The sequence below is a fragment of the Crotalus tigris genome, unplaced genomic scaffold, assembly GCF_016545835.1.
Source record: "Crotalus tigris isolate CLP2741 ecotype Arizona unplaced genomic scaffold, ASM1654583v1 scf7180000017987.690289119674:8195010, whole genome shotgun sequence".
In the NCBI taxonomy this organism is placed as follows: domain Eukaryota; kingdom Metazoa; phylum Chordata; class Lepidosauria; order Squamata; family Viperidae; genus Crotalus; species Crotalus tigris.
Genome location: NW_024096758.1, coordinates 2,202,424 through 2,221,112, shown reverse-complemented (window position 1 = coordinate 2,221,112; position 18,689 = coordinate 2,202,424). Strand labels below are relative to the sequence as shown.

Here is an 18,689-nt window from a genome sequence, read left to right as displayed (position 1 = left end):
CTGCCCCCTTCTCCTTTTGTCTTCCATCTTTCCTAACATCCAGGTCTTTTCCAATGAGTCCTCTCTTCTTATCTGGAGGCCAAAGTATTTGAGCGTCTTCAGTATCTGTCCTTCCAGAGAACAGTCGGGGTTGATTTCCTTTAGGATTTGACTGATTTTTATCTCCTTGCAGTCCAAGGGACTCTCAAGAGTCTTCTCCAGCACCTCACCTCAAAAGCATCAATCAATTCTTCGGCACACAGCCTTCCTTCTGGTCCACCTCTCACAGCCATACCTTACTACTGAGAAACAAAGCTCATATTTAAGCAGGCAGACCACTCTTCTAATTCTATCTTTGTGATCTGAAATAGGTTTTTAATAGAGACATTTCTGGCTATCTCATAATATAGCTATAGAACTTATTTAGTTCGTATAAATCACTTAAAAAGTTCAAAATGTCCTGGAGAAAAAAAATTCCAGGCACAAGCACACTCCTGGAATTCTGCCTCTTGATGCTGGCCTAATTCCGTTCATCTCCAGGTTTCTGCTTGTGCCATCAGTTTCTGCTCCTCTCTTTTTATAGCTGACTCCTGGGTTTTGCATCTTGCCCTTCTTAAGCAAAGCAGCAGATACACAGATAACACTATTGATACACTTACTCTTTGGAAGAGGTTGGATTTGGTGAAAATTACTTCCCAGGTTAAGCAACATTTTGCTGTTCTTTCTTTTAAATTATTTTCTCTTCCCCTTTTTCATTTTGTGGAAGTATATTGGATTTGTTTTTTGTTTATAAAATAACATTATTACCACAACCCTATTGGGGAGACTACAAGCATTTCATTTCATGTTTCATCATCACCATATTCATCATTAATCCAAAAAGTATTGACTGCCTACAGCCTCAGAAAACAAGTTCCAGAGGGAAGGAGGTCTTCCCTGTGGAAATAATATCATCATTAATCATCAGAGTTGGAAGGGACCTTAGAGGTCTTCTAGTCCAACCCCCTGCTCAAGTAGAAGACCCTATACCATTCCAGACAAGTGGCTGTCCAGTCTCTTCTTAAAAACCTCCAATGATGGAGCACCCACAACCCCTGAAGGCAAGCCATTTCACTGATTTATTGTCCTCACTGTTAGGAAGTTTCTCCTAAATTCCAGTTGCTTCTCTTCTTGATTAGTTTCCATCCATTGTTTCTTGTCTTGCCTTCTGGCGCTTTGGAAAATAGGTTGACCCCTCCCCCTCTTCTTTGTGGCAGCCCCTCAAATATTTAAACATTGCTATCATGTCACCCCTAGTCCTTCTTTTCAGTAGACTAGACATACCTAGACGTAAATACATACATACGTACATAAACATAAACTAGACATACAAATAGGAGAATATTCTTCATGGGTCTTCCGGATCTCCAGACTAGAATTCCAAGAGTTACTTCATATTGTGGAATTTCCCAAATCTCTTGTTAAATTATAAGTTTAGTCTCAAAATCTGATGTGAGGAAGTATATATTAAATAAAGATTTAGTTTGGGGGATGGAGATAAATTGTTTTTGGATGTTTTAATAATTTTGCTTCATAAAATAGACTTCTTTGAATGCCCACACTTCATTATTGAAATTGTGGGTTGGGAATAATTTTTAGACACAGTGGAGAAGGCAGTAGTGTTTCATTCTACCAGCTGATAGTTTTGAATAAGAGAATTGAAAGTACAGTGTGAAACTATTTTGCTAACTTTGGAAAAGGATTCCACATCCCAATTAAAGGATCAGAATAGAAAATCATGGCAATACGTCTGAACAGTAATTCAGTGGAATTGGCATGACGACAGAGATGTTTAGTGTATGCAACATTATTTTAGACTGTTTTCCTGACTCACTGACAGGTTTTATGAAGGGTCCCAACTGCATTTCCCATGTCTATTCCATAGCTTCTACAGCATTCCCTAAAATAAAGCAAAAGTTAAGATAGTTGTATTTTTATGATCTCAGAATCACAGAATTGGAAGAACATTGAAAACCATCCCCAATCCAGATGGCTTTCTATGTCATAATTACAGATGAAGCTCTGTATTCTTTTCACTTTGCATAATTTCCTCAGATTAGTCTGTGAAAGTTAGTTGATCATGTGCCACTAGAAGAAAGAACCTACAGCATGTGATTTTGCCTGCAGAGAGTTCTTGCTTTTGAGCTAAATTACATACTGCAGGAGAAAGCTATCTTTAGAAGAACATTATCCAACCAGAGACCCCCTCCAGATGGGTTGGATTATAATTCCCAACAGCCATACCACATGACTATTGAATAATGGGAATGTTAATTCAGCACAGCTCAAAAGGCTGGGAATGCTGTGGAGGAGATTAGTTTCCATTCCTACTAAATGGTCAATCAGATCCTTAGCATGAGCAAAAATCATTGGAATGAAATAATGCTGGATTCACTTTCATGCTGCTCAACAGTTGGCTCTTTGTGAGAACATCCTCAATCCAACTGTTGTTCCAAGATCTTCCTGGCTCCTGCTCTTCCCTATTTGTGGACCATTTTTTATGAGTTTCCTAATTACTGACCCTGCTTCAGTAATTCAAAGAAAAGGGGATCTTCCGTTTCTCTTTTTAAACAAGGACTGTCTCTGACTTTAAATGAATGCCCTTGTTTTCCCTCAGTCCTAGACAGTGCCCCTCTGGTTTCTTTTCCCCTTTTTTTCTTGGCATATTTCTAGTCTCTGACCTTATTGGCAACCATGATTTAAACATTTGTTATGCTTTCTCTACAGACTTTTTCTGGAATGGCTAAGTTGTACTCAAAAATGAAAGTAAATTCTCTTTGTTTAAAAAGTGTATTTTTCTACATTGTAGAAAAAACAGCTGATGATGATGTCCAGAAGTCTGATATCTCATCCAGCAGCCAAGGAGTGATTGAAAAGGAATCCCTGGGGCCTCTTCTTCTTGAGGTATGTGCTTAAGAAAACAGCTGCTCCATGTAGTATTTTTAATGCAACTTTTATAGAGTTTTCCTTTACATTTTGCTGGAAAGTAGAAAGTAGGTATTTGCATAAGAAATTGTGGAACTTTTGTGTTGGGACTAATTACTAATTAGGCTAAAAGAAAGATGTTGGGGAAATGGATTACAGGTAGTCCTCAACTTACAATCATTCATTAGTGGCTGGTCGAAGTTACTACAGCACTGAAAAAAGTGACATATAACCATTTTTCACACTTAACGATTGTTGCAGCATCCACTTAACCCAGTGGTCACAAATGGATTTTTGATCCATGTTCATTCTCTGCCTATGATTACTTTAAAGTATTTCTTTTGCATTGGTTATTCACTTTTCTATTTCATATAGCACTGCATGATTGTAGCACCCAGTTCCCATTGCAACCAATTATGTTTTTTCTGGCAGATATAACTCTCCTTTCCATATAACAACCTGGACAAAAAACATTCTTATATACAACCATTTTCACTACTTTTTATGAACATTCATTCCTTGCAACAGACCACTAAACTTACCTATTACATTTCTACCAGCATTTCCGTGTCTTAAAATTTTTCCATCTGTTCTCCTAACCTCAATAAACGTTCTATGCAAATCTATTTATTTTGTCTAATATTTTTATTTAGTTATAATTTACAATTACTTATTTGATTTTTGTTAATTAACATAACTACTTTACCTTTTGATATGCTACTTTTCAGATCCATGTTCCTTCTTACATCATACCATCTGTCTGATTCATTTTTTTTCAACCATCAACATGGAATTGGCTACATACAAAAGTACTTCCCCAAAGAATGCACTTTTAAAATCTACAAACATTCCTTATCATTTATCCATAAAAATATTAAACAACTAAGGAGACATCAAGCATCCTTGTTTTACTCTTCACTCACAGTTGAACATTTAGTATTCCCATTTATTCTTTTGAATGTTTTACTTCCATGATATTCAGCAAAAACACACAATGTTCAAAAATTGTAGCCTACTCATTTTATCAGAAGCTTTAATCATGAAGTTAAATATTTTTTCTAATTCAAGAGTTTTTCTATGATAGGCCAGAGAGCAAAAATTTACAATATATGGACTTCTCAATTTTACTATCGTCACTCCCATCTCAATCCTTAGGGAGAAAGCCATGTCTTTACCCTTTCTGAGAGTCAACAGGTTGGAGCCATCCATATTTCTAGAGAGAGGCTGTTCTATAAGGCAGGTATCACAGCAGGGAAGGCATACCTTTGAGACATTGCTTCACCAAGGGCACCTGGAGCATGCCCTTCCTACCAAATCTAGTTGGATGGACAGAAACTGTTGAGGATAGGCAGTACCACAATTAATCTTGTGGTATTAAAGACCACGTAGGTCTTTAAAGGTGACAACCAGGGTGCAACTGGCATACAAGATATATTTCAGGAAAGGATGGTATCTGCTGTTTGAACAGAGGTCTTAGGACCAGGAGGACTCTCTGTATTGCTTACCAGCTCTGATTGGAGGAGTGTAAAATTGCCAAATTGCTACATATAGGGAGACTTAAAACTCATAGTCACTTAGTCTTGAGGGTTGAGTTGAAGCTGGTTGTTTCCCATCCAGAACTGTGCAGCCTATAAACACTGGGAGCACACTTCCATGGCATTACTTGGAAGGCCCAGGACAGCGATGTACAACTCAGTATCTTTACATTGATTATACTTGACTTCATGCCAATGGATGATCTCACCCAACTTTCATGTAAATAGCCCTCCACCACTCCACAAAGCAGCAGCCCACAAAAGTGAAGGTGGAGACCTGTTGAAAAAGCATGCCTCCCACTCCCAACCACTTCATCTGGCCCTGTAGGATACCATGAATGATGATATCAAAAGCGACTGATAGATACAGTACAGGAGGGATAGGATGGATATATCACACCAATCCTGTGGCCAGTAGAGACCATCCAGAAGCGTGATTAGTGATATCTCAGTACTGTATCCCAGCCTTTAACCTGATTGTAATGGGCAGATAATCCATTGCCCTTTGAACCTATAAACTACTATTTTTTCCCCAATCTTTCCCAAAAAGGAAACTGGCAAACGTTGTCCAGTACTGCCGAAGCCAATGATGAACTGTTGAGGAGAGGCAGATCATTGCCCCCTTCAAGGCACATAGAACCTACTGATTACCAGTATTAGTAAAGCTGCCATGCTCTCCATGACTCCTTGTAGTAACTCTGTAGCAACTTCTCCAGTTCTGGAACCAATCATCAGACTCTGCCCAATCCATTCCAGCTGGTCAGCCAATCCTTCCCTGGGGGATTCCTTTCCACCTGTCTCCAAAGCAACCACTACTAACATTTCTGCCACCCTGAGAGAAAAAGCCACAAAGACTCTTGTAGGACTTCTACTTCTTTTCCTGCAGTTCTTTTTTTTTTTTTTTTTGCTTTGTTCTGTCCCATATTTAGTATCTCTTTCAATCTTGTGCCTTTCACTCATTATCCCAAACATTTTTCATAAAGAATAAAATTAATCGTGTTTTTTTAATCTCTTATATATAAGGAAAATGTTTGGCTTCAAAACAAGGAGAGCTTTCAAAGCAGATTGTCTCTCATCACCATTCTCAAATCATTCGTGATCTCTAAACATCCTAATATTTTTTTTTCTATATCTCTGGTCTCATTTCCTTCATCCATTCATGTCACTTGCTAGAATAATCCTTTTTCTATGTTGTGTTCATTCAGAATGTTGCAGTTTACAAAAAAAAATCATATATGTTTCTTTCATTTCCCCCATTTCCTGGGGCATAACATGTAACTATCACTAACCTATGAATTTCTGCTTTCATGTACATTGACAGTACCCTAGACCAGGGGTCCCCAGTATCAGGCCGCGGCATGCCAGTAGCCGGTCTGCACAAACAAGCAAAGCCCCATCCATGGGATGCAGGCAGCACAAAAACCACGCACCCTCCGGTCCATGGAAAAACCCTCTCCACGAAACTGGTCCCTGGTGCCAAAAGGTTGGGGACCCGTGCCCGGCCTAGAGGATATTAGTGCACATTTTCCGATATGCTTTTCATCCCTTTCATTCATAAATAAAGCTACCTTCTGTGCATGTATTCATTCTGTTCCACAAGTTCAAGCCACGTTCACTCTGAACAGATATATTCCTTCCACTGTTTACTAATTTTTCAGACACACAACGTATCTATTTTTCTTTATTTACTTTCATTCTGTCATACTCTTCACAATTTATTACTTTTATATTTCATGTTTCAAAATTCTATACGCCATCTGAATTGGGTGATATAATAAATAAATAATAGGTCATTACTAGAATGGCTCATTAACCTCTGCTGCCCATTATAGCTTTGCACATTTGACATTTTCACACTTTTTAACAATATGGAGAATGTTTAGGCTAAATTACTGTAGCAGTCACAGTTATACCAATGCCATATTTCCTGGTAAAGGTAAGACCACATTCTGTCCACTTGCCACTTTCTAGGAGGTGCATGTGATGTACCAACAAACTCTCGGGCTAATAAGTTTTGGGAGAAAAAATCACATTAAAGAAGGAGAGTCATCTCTTGGAAGAACCCAGAGATTCTTTAATCTTGATATTTCTTGTAATCCACATTCCCTACTCACCAATCACTTGTACCATGCATGTTTGAATTTTTACATTTAACAACAAAATTAATCCCATTCCTAATATCTAGAAGTAGATTATTTATGATCTGTCTCATGTTAGATAAGTGTCCGGTGGGCTATGTTAACTAAGACTGATTTACATCCAATACTGTTTTCAACTATTTATTCACTTTTTTCTTTACCTACTGTGTCCTATATGATTTATTCATGCACCTTTCTTTTTCCCAAATACTTTTTAAAATGATATCACATTTAATTGTTTTGATGAGACTGTTAGTGTGCTAAAACAGCTGAAAATTAAAGGGGGCGGAATTTTAATTCAGACAGGAACCTGTGAGCTGCACTTTCCATTCAAAAGCATGTAATACAGAAGCCTCTTGTTGCTTAGCAACAGACAACTGTGTCTCAGTGAAACTGCAAGCCATGGGCTAATTTTGTTGGGGGGGGGGAGGTGGTGGAGAGTGGATTGGCTTGGTTTGAAATTACTTCCTGTTTCCAGAAACTAATATAGAAGGAACAACTCTTCCAGTACAAAATAAAGAGTGCAGAGCCAGATAATTTATGTCTCCCTAGCAAAAGCAATACTAGAAAGGGAAACAAATGCTGACAGAAATGTCCAAGTTTGTGGTTGGGTCTGGGCATATATTGTTTTGAATTATGAAGGGGCAGTCCAAGCCATCATCAATCCTGTATGACTTAGGCAGCACTTGGGCATCCCTCAATATACCAAAGGGAAGTCACTCCATCCTGTTTAGAAAAAATACAGCAATCAGAAATCTGCCATGCCTTGTGTTAGATTCTACTTTACTTTGTCCCACTTCTGCAGCAATCCCACTGTTTCTTTCATTCTTATGAATTCAAAGGTCCCCCTCCTAATCAGCAAGAACGGTGCCCTTTGAGCATTTTATCTCTTTATAAGAATATTTTAGGTCAGGGGTCCCCAGCCCCTGGGCCGCAGTCCATTACCAGGCTTTGAGCCGTTCAGAAGCAGACTGTGGAAGCGGCAGGTGAACACCTGTTGCTTGCACAAATGGATCTGTGCATGTGCGTTTTCCCACTGCTTGCATGGAACCATCTTCTCTCCCCCACCCAACCAAGCCCCAAAGCCAAAAAGGTTGGGGAACTCTTTTTTTTTTAGGCCAGTCCCATTGAGATCCTTCTGGTTTTAAATGTTGAAGAACAGATTTTCTCTCTTAAGTTGGCCTTCTACAAAAAGAAAAAAAGCCTCAGCTTGAAATCTAAAATGTGCATAATCATTACCAAAAGGATTGATAATAGGAAGACAAATGTTAGTCAAATTATGAGATAAATTATGGGATAAATTATCACCCACAGTGGGAGTTGTCACCTGTGCAATCCGGTGGCTAATCCTGGAGCATCAACGTTAACAATTATTTCCTTACTTTATATAAGCATTGTAAGAAAACATGCTGGTTAGGCAAGATGCTCTGGCAGAGTCACCTCGGGCAGCAAAGAACAGCACAAAGAAAGTGGTAGGGGGAGAGCCAATTATGAAGTTTGGCAGATTTGATTGTAATATAATCTAAAAATCTAGACTTCTTCATCTGAAAACACTTGTTAGAAGGGTCTGTAAGTACATGAAATGGATGTGTTACTACTGTTCATGCAGGGTTCAACTAAAGTAATATGCACTTGTCCATGTATGCCTAGATATCAGTAATTTTTATAAGTTGATTATATGAATTAAGCATGACTCCTGCCCTATTTATCATTGTTACTTGTATATTTCTGATATTTTTCCCAAGATAGTGCCCTGATCATCCATAACCCCAATTGTCAGCTCTTCATTGTTCTAAAGACCTGTAAAGATAGAAACTGTAAAGATAGAAACGCTTTTCTTAATTCCCTTTGTCATTGTTTTGGCCCCTGCAGGCACTGGATGGCTTTTTCTTTGTTGTGAATCGTGAAGGACGGATTGTGTTTGTGTCTGAGAATGTGACCAGCTACTTAGGCTATAACCAAGAGGAGCTTATGAACACCAGTGTCTACAGTATCTTGCATGTGGGAGATCATGCTGAATTTGTGAAGAATTTGCTGCCTAAGTCACTAGGTGAGCAGTATGACTTTCTTGGCCTTCTCTCATTCTCTTTACAAAACTGCTGTTGAATCAAAGAAACACATTTGTATAATTTCAATATAAATTCATGTCAGGATACTAGGATAACTTTTCTAGATAGTATATGAAGTAAATGTGCAGGGAAAACTAAGGTTCTCTAAGACCACAATAATTAACCTAGAAACATTTTTACCAGAATATAAGAAATATATTAAAAATCATGATGTAAAAAGGTAACTGATGAAAATTCCAGGTATCCTAAATCTGCTTCTTTATCTAGAGTTCTGACTGATATCCTTTGGTAATATTTGTGGGAAAAAAAAACAAGAAGTTGAGTGTTTTAGCTTAAAGAAATGATAATAGATGGCCTAGAACAAAATGGCCATGTTATTCTTTTCTTTACACATCAGATTCATGAAGCCACTTCATACAATACATTTTTAAGTGTTTGATTTCTTCAAGGCTTTAGCTTAATATGTTGAATGTTTCTCAGAATGTGCAAGAGTTGAGTAGATGCAAGCTGCACTCAGGAGCACTAGCAGATGGTTAGGAGATTAGGAGGCAGCTCTGTTTTGCAAACAAGATCCAATTTAATTTTGCCAGTGACATGCCATTCCAAATGCATATCATTCATTCTGCACTTAAGCTGATTTTTGAATAATATGCTAACTCACAAGCATCATTATGTAATTCTCAATAAGAACTTCAGGTGACTACTCAACCAGAAACCATTTTTTTGCCAGTCTGAAGGCTAGAGAGCTAAAAATGTGAATTGCCTACTGAGTGTCAGCTTAGCCAGCAGACTAAACCAGTGACTGGAGGCACAAAGATACTCTCTGGTCAGCTCATCATTAATGTGGCACATTGAGTACATAGCCTGATTCAGTCAGAGAGGTTACTGGCTGCTTACAAATCAATGTTTTGTTCATAGAAGGTCAACTGCTTGCTGCTGTTTAATCAACTTGATGATAAAACCCCTCTTGCTTAACAAGGTTCTGTTTATCAGAGTTATGGCCTATTAGCTAAAGCTTTATTAGTTGACAAGTCACTAATTCAGTAAACTCTCATAGTTCTTACAACTGCCTTATTGGGTCAATGCAATAGTCTGCTGAAGCTGCAAAGGTACACGTTACACTTCCATGGAGGGAAAGAGAAACCATTAATAACACACTAAGCTCTTTATGGAAAGCAAGTGAAGGTCAGCAATGATTTTATATGAATATAGAAAGCCAGAGAGATAGAAATTCTGAACTCTTATTGTATTACCCACTCTGCAGGTCTTCTTTGAAGATTCAAAATATAGGTAGAAAATGAGAGTAAAGTAGCAATACGGATTTCTTGTCTTATACTCTGGAACACTTCATTTGCTACAGTCCTACTTGATCATGCACCATATTCTTGCATGTGTGCATCCATGAAACATACATGTATAAGTGTATGGTCACTGACACAAATTTAAGAGACATGCCTGTGCAACCTTAATGGCACTTGAAACAAGTGCCAAATGCAATAAGTTCAAAATCTATAAGAGTCCCCTATCTAGAAAAGTGTCGTCAAAAAGGGCTAATACACAGCAGAGATGTGCAAGAGTGAAAATTTGAATGATGCTCTTCTTTGAATCTTTTGGAAGATGAAATAGCCCTTGAAGAAGAATCCTTTTAAAATTATAAATGTGTTTTAGTGTTCTCTCTTTTTTCTTTCTATAGCTACCTTCTTTTTTGGTTGAATTTCACAGTGACAGGAAGATTGCAATCTCGGATCCTTGCATGTCCATATAGTTGGATAAGATCTTAGTGAGAGATGGACATTTTTTTGGCCCATGTTCACATGTACCACCTAATAATATCATACCTGCATATGCACAATCAAAAAGTACATTTTGCTGGGGAAGAGGATGCCCAAGATGGATCTTACTTGCACCATTTTCCCATTAAAGTGCACAGCTTTGTAGGATTTAAAGATTATTTACCTTCATTTATTAGCTTTAAACTGTATTAGCTTTATTTCCCATTCTTATCCAGGAATCAAAGGTGGTTTACATGAGGTACCCCTTTATTTTATTTCACAACAAAAACCCAATGAGGTAGATAGAGGTGAGAAAATCAGTCATCCAGGCAAATTCCATTGCTGAGGTGGGACTTGAATCTGGGTGTATCAGTGTTTCAGTGCTACATCATACCAGCTATCTAAATGTCAAATTGCTGGAGTTTGCTTTAGATTTTAAGTAAACAATCAGATGCATCCTTTAACATATGCTGCAATTTTAAAATGGTCTAGCATAGACCATTTTAATATTGATTTCAGTGTGGCTAGTATCAAATTTGCTTCAGTCAATATAAAATTGACTTAAGCTAATTTAATATAAGGTAGGTTTAAATCAATATTTCACTTAATCAGGTCTTAATTGATTTTAGCTTACTACAGTATGTACACTTATGCATGGATAGAGTTCAGTATTTTCTGAAATGTTACTGTTGCATTAAATCATATTCTCACACTCACATACAGCTCAGCCAGTTTTCTATAGACAAATTAAAAACTTGTGTTTTTCTAGTACTTTCTGAGAAAATTGTGCAAGGTGTTCCTTATTCACACTAAACATGGATTTTTTTTTAAATTTGTGAATATGGTTGCCAAGGAAACTGCTATGCTGAATGCAAATATGAGAGGTAACCATAGCAGAAAATGTCAGAAGTATCATCATTCTGCGAGTCTAATATATCCTTTGCATGTATATGTTTTCAAGTCAATAAAAGGATTTAGTCATGTATAGCTATTTGACCAAGAGCAATGTTTGTGGCTGGAGACATGTTTCTTCACCACCCCCATCCAAAGAATCCGTCTGTGATCCTCTTGGTGAAACCGTGATATCACCTGGGGTGATTTTTTTAGCTGCAATTTTTGGGGAGATATTATTTATGCAAAATAAATCAGTTAAGACTGTGGTGGCTTAGCATATTTATTTTTCAATTTTACTTCTGGAAAGACCCATTCCCAGCTATTCATTACCGTTTGTTAATCAATTACGGGGATTTTTTTCAATCAAGGAAGGAGAAGTAGAGTCACCACTGCACTTTTCACCTACTGTAAAAAAAATTCCCCTAGATTCTTCCTCTTTGGAGGATAGCAAGGATCACAGAAAGAAGAAGAAATAGGTCATGGGGTAGATGGTTCCTGATTGCTGCCATAAATGTTCTTAGAGATGGTGGAAGGAGTAAAGAGAACATGGGGACGAGCTTGTCCTCTTTGAGAAGGAAAGGGGGAAGTAGCGAATGGATCTTCTGGGCCTCTACTGCATTTCCTCTGCAGGATAAAGGGTGCTGCACTAGTAGTCATAGTGAGAACAGAACACAAGAAATGTTTGCATAGAGAACAAAAGAGGAGCGTTTGCTGTGGTCAGAGGTTTTTCCACACTTACTTCCTGGTCCTTGCCATCTGAGTGCATGTCAGAGTATCTAGAGTAGGTAATAGTGGTATAAATAATGGTACATGGTTTATACCATAAATAAACAATAGAAAGATTGTGGCTTTGAGTCATTATAATAGTTTCTTATACTTACTGGTGTTTGGGCAGAGTTGTAGTAATCTCATTTTCCAAATTCCAGTTTCTGCACCTTCACTTTTTCAAAGCCCTTCAAGGAGTGCTTTTTGTTCTATCCCAGTTAATGGAGTCCCTTGGCCCCAAGAGTCTACCCGACGCAACAGCCATACCTTCAACTGCAGGATGCTGATCCGTCCCCCAGATGAGCCAGGTGCAGAGAATCAAGAGGCCCGCCAGCGTTACGAGGTTATGCAGTGCTTCACTGTGTCTCAGCCAAAACTGATCAAAGAAGAAGGTGAAGGTAAAAACAAAGACTGCTAGATCTGGAGGTGGAAGAATGCTAGTTCATGATGCATCACGTTTTGGGGGGAGACCGGGAAAAGCAACAGATTATTTCCTGCTGTCTTTCCATAAGACTTTTATTGCAAGGGGATTGCATACTCTCTGCAGAATTTCCTGCTTACTAAGAGTAGGATTTGTGATATCTGTAACTCAGTGTGTAAAACCCACAGATTTTACTATACTGCATACCCTCCAAATTTCACACTCAACTGATGAGCAACTTTAATCCTCATGGGAAAGGAAAGGTTTCCAAAAGGCCCATTGCAGCCCTGCTCCTTCTTGTTATTTACATTCACACCACTCTGCTGCATTTGCATCACTCTTTGGATGGGAAAGATTAGAAGTTATATCTCCATATGTCCAATCCTGGCAGAGTATGTAATCAATTGCATAAAAATTAAAATGTAGGACTCTTTGAACCACCTTGCTAAAGACACTAAAACATAATCCTTCAGAGTTTAGTGAAAAAGAAACTAATTTCCATCATTAAAGCTATTAGGGGTTTGGTCTAAGACTATTACAATCATTGGCATTGTTCAGACATGATTCTTTTTGGTTTCTGTAGTACTGCAACATGCTGTTGGATTATGTTAAATATCTTATTAGAAAGAAATCAGCCAAAGTCAGAATGAATAGGTAGATATATAGTACTCATGACATATTCAGATGTCCTGCTTCTTAGGTGGGTTCTGACATTGTACAATTTTTTGATATTCCCAAGTCTGTAATGTTAATGCAATAATAAACTAGAATTCTGAAATTTTAACAGCAGCACTCTGATGATGAAATCACTCTCCACAAAATGAATTGAGTAAAGTGATATCTCAATTGAAAGTTAAAACAGAGGAAAGGGAGGTAGGTTAATGATACCCTTCATTTATCTAATCAGTGATGCTGGAGTGTTCTCCTGATTATTTTCCAGTAACAAGCTTGTCTCCTCTGATTAACCCTGAGTGATCTGTAGTTGTTTCCAGGAATACATACCTATATTGTGGTTATTGAAATCCCCCACCATTGTGCTGGGTGGGTATCTTCCTGGATCCCAAATGCATAATTTAGCCAACATGGATTCAGATTTGGGATCTTGATCTTGATCTGTACTGTTCCTCAGACGCATCATGCCAACAAGACTTTCCAGCAAAACACTTCAGGCTTATTCCTCCATAACGGCCATTTCGTTCCAGTGCATTAGCTGAATTAATCCATTGCAGCTTTCACAGGAGATCATGACTAGAAGAAATAAATCACAGAGGGGTTTATGAGCACATACTTTGCCTAGAGCTGATAATTCTTGGCTTCCGCAACTGCTTTTTATTTTGCAATGTTGCCAGGTCCAAATGGCCTTAAAATTAATTCTCCCAAACAGTGTGGAACGAACACACGCATACACATGGGAGTATGCCAGTCCTTTTCTCTTGCAAGCAGATTTTTAACCTTTCCCAAATTGGCACCCTCCAGATATATTGGACTATTATTTCCACTTCCCCGGTGAAGACTGCCAATATCTGTGCAGGGTGGTGGGAATTCCAGCCCAATACATCTGAAGGATTTCACTTTAGAGGGATGTTGGTTTATAGGATCTTGTTACTGTGAAGAATTCAAGTCAACAATGCTGCTGCTCATGCAAAATGAAAAAAAAAGGCTTAGTTTAGTCATGGCTCCAGTGATGATTCCTAAACTATTGCTGCAGGGGGGCTATTTTCATTCTTCACCAAATGAAAACAGATAAGCAATTCATTTGGGTTGTTGCAGTCTTATCCTATCCCTGAAATGAGAGAAGCCCATCCCGTCAGTTTCTCTTTTGTGAGGCCTTTCTTTCTCTTGCATTCTCTTATTCCTTCTCCAGTAATTCCCCCCAGACCTCCTCCCTAATGCTGCAATTGCCCCAGTTTATTTGCTCAGAGCTTGCTTTTGTTGCTCACCCTAAAGCCCAGATTGAACCGCTGTCTCATTATTCCATTTTGAGTGAGCTAAAGAAACAAAAAAGGTGCATTCCTCATTATAAAGTAAGTTTAAGGAGAACCTGTGATATCTTTAGTAAAGGCCTTCCTCTTTTACATAGTCTCTTTGCACATACAATGTATAGAAGATGAATGAAGGAAGCAAAGTACCATGCAAGATATGAGAAGGGAGGAGGAAGGAGACAATGTGGAAGCAATAAATGAAAATGAAAAGAGGTGGCATGGGAATTTAAATCAGTAACCTTCAATCTTTTTTTTTTTTTTTTTTGGGTTCTATTCATAACAGATTTGCAGTCCTGCCTAATATGCATTGCACGAAGATTACCTCGACCTACAGCTCCTGCCACATCAGAATCTTTCATGACCAAGCAAGATACTACAGGTGTCTTTCAGAAAAATAAGTAGATAATTGCTTCTACAAGGCTTTGGAAATCATAGAGTATTTTGTCAGACTGCAGTTTTGGTATAATTGAAAGATCCACTTGCTTGGCCATCTTGGTCTCCAAAATAGAGAAGATTCCATGGAAATCTCTTGGTTGTTCCTTTTAATGCCTGGGGCTCCTCTCAACATTTATGGGGATGAGCAATAATGAAAAAAGCAGGCTTCCCCCCCCCCTTGTGCTTGGGATTCTCTTGTTTTTTTTTTTTAAACTATGTTGAGTCAGTTTTGCAGCTTACATTACTGTTTTTATGTATTAGCACCTCAAAATTATGGGGAAAAATGTGTCTAATGCTGGTAGCAGTATTTTAAAAAAGGATCCAAAGGTATTAGCTGGACTTCAGCTTTAGGTTGCCAATCCCTGCTCTATAGTTTCATTTAAAAAAATCTGTACAGGAAAGGACAAATCTGCAGCCCTGTATGGATGTGAAATAGGTTACTGAGTAACTTTAACGTTTTAACACTATTCATTTTATATCTCTACTGTTCTTCCATCCACTTAAATAAAAGTCAGCCTTGCCACCTTTGTAATGCATACAATTGTGAGTTATAAAAGTAGGAAAGGCAAGAATGTCAGCCACTTAGATAGTGAGATGGGCACTTTATAAATTTGATGAATAAATAAATAAGAACAGCATTTTTTGTGACTTGCCTGCCGCCTCAACCCAAATGAACTCTTAAGTGATAATTGTTAAATATAAGCCTGTTTACTTCTACATGTGTAGATTTTGCCATTTGGACTTGTCAGCTGCAGACCAGGAATTAAAGGAGTTAGAGTTGGTGATTTCATATGTGTAAGAGAGAAAAAATAGCATTTCAGAGATTTTGCAGAACTAATTTAGAAATAATGAAAGGTATTAAACATCTTTTAAGAGAGCAGGAGATATTTGGATAGTTCACATATAGTTTTATTAGAAGAAAACCTATTTACATAAGTGGTAGTCATAAATAAGGTTATAAATGGCAGTTTCATGTTATCTGCCTTGTTTATTTAGGCTTGTGTACCTTTTAAATCTCTAAAAAGAGCATTCAAGACAGCATAAACAATGTTTAAATAATGAAAATTAACAGTTAAAACATAAATAGAAAGCTGAGGAACTGAGTGCAGTTTACAGCTAATGGACAGGTGTAAAAGGTGCAATATATATTGAATATATGCTTTTACTTGCTCTGCTTTAGATTCTTAGGTTTAATGTCTTTGTTTTCATTCCACTCCACACAGGTAAAATCATCTCCATTGACACCAGTTCCCTGAGAGCAGCAGGGCGGACTGGCTGGGAGGATTTAGTGAGAAAATGCATCTATGCTTTCTTCCAGCCTCAGGGCAGGGAACCGTCTTATGCCAAGCAGCTATTTCAGGAAGGTAAGAAGGCTTCTGTGTTTGAATATACCTTCATATTTGCTGGATGAGGACTTTTCAGAGTGAAAATACAATTTTTAAAAAATGAAGACTGCACATAATGCTAACAAAGGAAATGGCTGTGTAGTGACAGTTGTCTCTCCATCCAGGCAGGAAAGATGACTAATATGGTCAGTAGAATTCCTCTAAACCATAACCTCTTTACATTCTTATAGCAATCTGGTCTACAAGGCCACTCAGCTCAGGGGTGGTGTGCTAACTCAAAGACTTTTTTTTTTGAGGAAGTGATAACTAAAGCAAACAGGCTGCTTCATTGGTCCCAAAGGGGACAGAAATATTCCAAAATCTCTACATCTTGCATCTTTTTATGCAGACTGAGGTATGCTAGTCTGAATCTTGGATTAGAGCAGGGAAGATAGTTTCTGACTCCCAATCAGCCAGTAAAGCTCCTTTGGGGAAATCCTGTCTAACAATTCTCAAACATCAGCTTGACAGAAGAGAAAGGGGCAGGCAGAGCCTCCCCAGAAAATTTGAGATAAAATGTCAGTAGGTGAAGAGCATTCTTGGCTTTTATATTGGTAATTTTCCTAAGTGCTAATGTAAAGTGTAAAGATATTTATCATTTTACAACACCCTTGAAACTTGGATCAGTAAAACTGTATCTCCTTACAAGCTGGGGCTGAAAGAATTATTTCTCTGCTAAAAGGATTAAATTGTTTATGAAAATCCCAGGAGGTTTTTGACATGTTGATTTCCATAGGACTTTCAGATGGAGATGGTTGATGATTTCTCACTGAAGCAGGACTGGGCAACTTTGGGGAGAGGGGGTTGGTACTACAGTAATCTTGGGGTGAGGGTGAACCCGACTACATAAACTGGGTGAAGGTTGTTTAATGATACATGCACCCAGAAATTTTGGAGGGAGAAAAATTAAAACCTCCCTTTACCTCTAGAGATACTTGTTCACATTTTGTTTTTTCCCCTCTTCCTCCTGCTTTTATATCCTTGGGAAACATGGCTTTAAAAGTCAGTCTTTGTTCCACTAGGAGTAGAGTAGAGTAGAATAGAGTAGAATTGAACTGAATTGAATTAAATTGTGATTGGACACAGACACACACACAAGGAATTTGTCTCTGGTGCATAAGCTCTGAGTGTACACCGGAGACAAAATCCTTGTGTGTCCAATCACACTTGGCCAATAAAGAATTCTATGGCATTTGTATTCAAATTCCTGTTCAACTTGAAAAGTATTGCTTCAATTCCCCATTTATAAAATGGGAGTGAAATTCAGGAAGCTCAGAATTGTAATACAAGGAATCATAAAATAGTAAGCTGTAGTTAAACTTTATATAGCAGAAGAGAAAATCCTACAATATGTAGCAGCGAAATGCATTTTTTCTTCTTTTTTTAGGCCTCTGAGGGCTGCACGTTGCATGCTGGTGATGCAACAAGATCATTGGAGGGCAGGGTTGGACTTTTCAGCCCATTGCTTTCAGATTTTTCAGGGCTTGAAATTTTTTGCATACATACATAGGTACATACCCATCCTACTGTTTTCTTTTGGGGTAACCAGTGTTAGGCAGAGATCATAGAAGAAGTGAGAAGCAGTATACCAAATAAACGAAAGGCATGAGATAAGGACAGAAAAACTAATATAACTATATCTAGTTTATACCCAAACTATTTACTATTCTTCTTCACACTTTTCTCTCTTGGCACACCATTCTTCATTCATATATTGCTTCAGAAAATGCCTTTGTACTTTATACCCTTTTTAAAGAATCTCCTAAACTCTTTCAAACCATGGCTTTTGTCATTTTCCCCTTCCCCTCAACTCATACATTCTTCATATATTTGTTTACTACTGATTCCTCATTACTTTTCTTTATGTGATCAAACAATATTAATTTACTTCAATATTGGTTGTTCACTTTTGTATTCTAACCACATTCATTGAGCACTCATTCATCTTTGAGCCTTTCTCTTGTTTTACCACACAAACTTTTATATCCTAATGAGTTCAACATTTACGTTTCTTCCGATACTTCTCTCACTTCTCTGTAACACACAGTAGGAAACATGATCCTTATGCACAATCATTTTCACGTCTTTCTCCAAACATTTAATCCTCTTACAGACATCTTATGATCCTTTTTATCAGCATTCGCATATCTTAAATTTCTTTGTGTCCCATGCAGCAGTCCATGCTAATAGCAAGGACAGTACTGGTCAGTCTGCACACATTTTGGCTTAGCATGCTACAAGTGTGACTAAAGGCCATCTTTATTCCAGCATGCTCACATTATTCTTTGCAAGATAGGATCTCTAAGAGAGAACCCTGCAGGCCAGCACACTGTTACTTGCTTCCTGCAAT

General features: G+C 38.0%; 1 protein-coding gene across 7 annotated transcripts in view; it reads left to right on the top strand.

Annotated features, from left to right (window-relative positions):
• Positions 1–18,689, top strand: part of NCOA1 (nuclear receptor coactivator 1) — a 329,445-nt gene that overhangs the window by 258,403 nt on the left and 52,353 nt on the right. For all 7 annotated transcript variants that reach the window (XM_039345935.1, XM_039345936.1, XM_039345937.1 and 4 more), the window contains 5 exons: positions 2,828–2,922; positions 8,489–8,666; positions 12,335–12,514; positions 14,803–14,898; positions 16,178–16,318. In XM_039345935.1, coding sequence (XP_039201869.1) covers positions 2,828–2,922; positions 8,489–8,666; positions 12,335–12,514; positions 14,803–14,898; positions 16,178–16,318 — 690 coding nt within the window. The remainder of the gene's footprint in view (positions 1–2,827; positions 2,923–8,488; positions 8,667–12,334; positions 12,515–14,802; positions 14,899–16,177; positions 16,319–18,689) is intronic.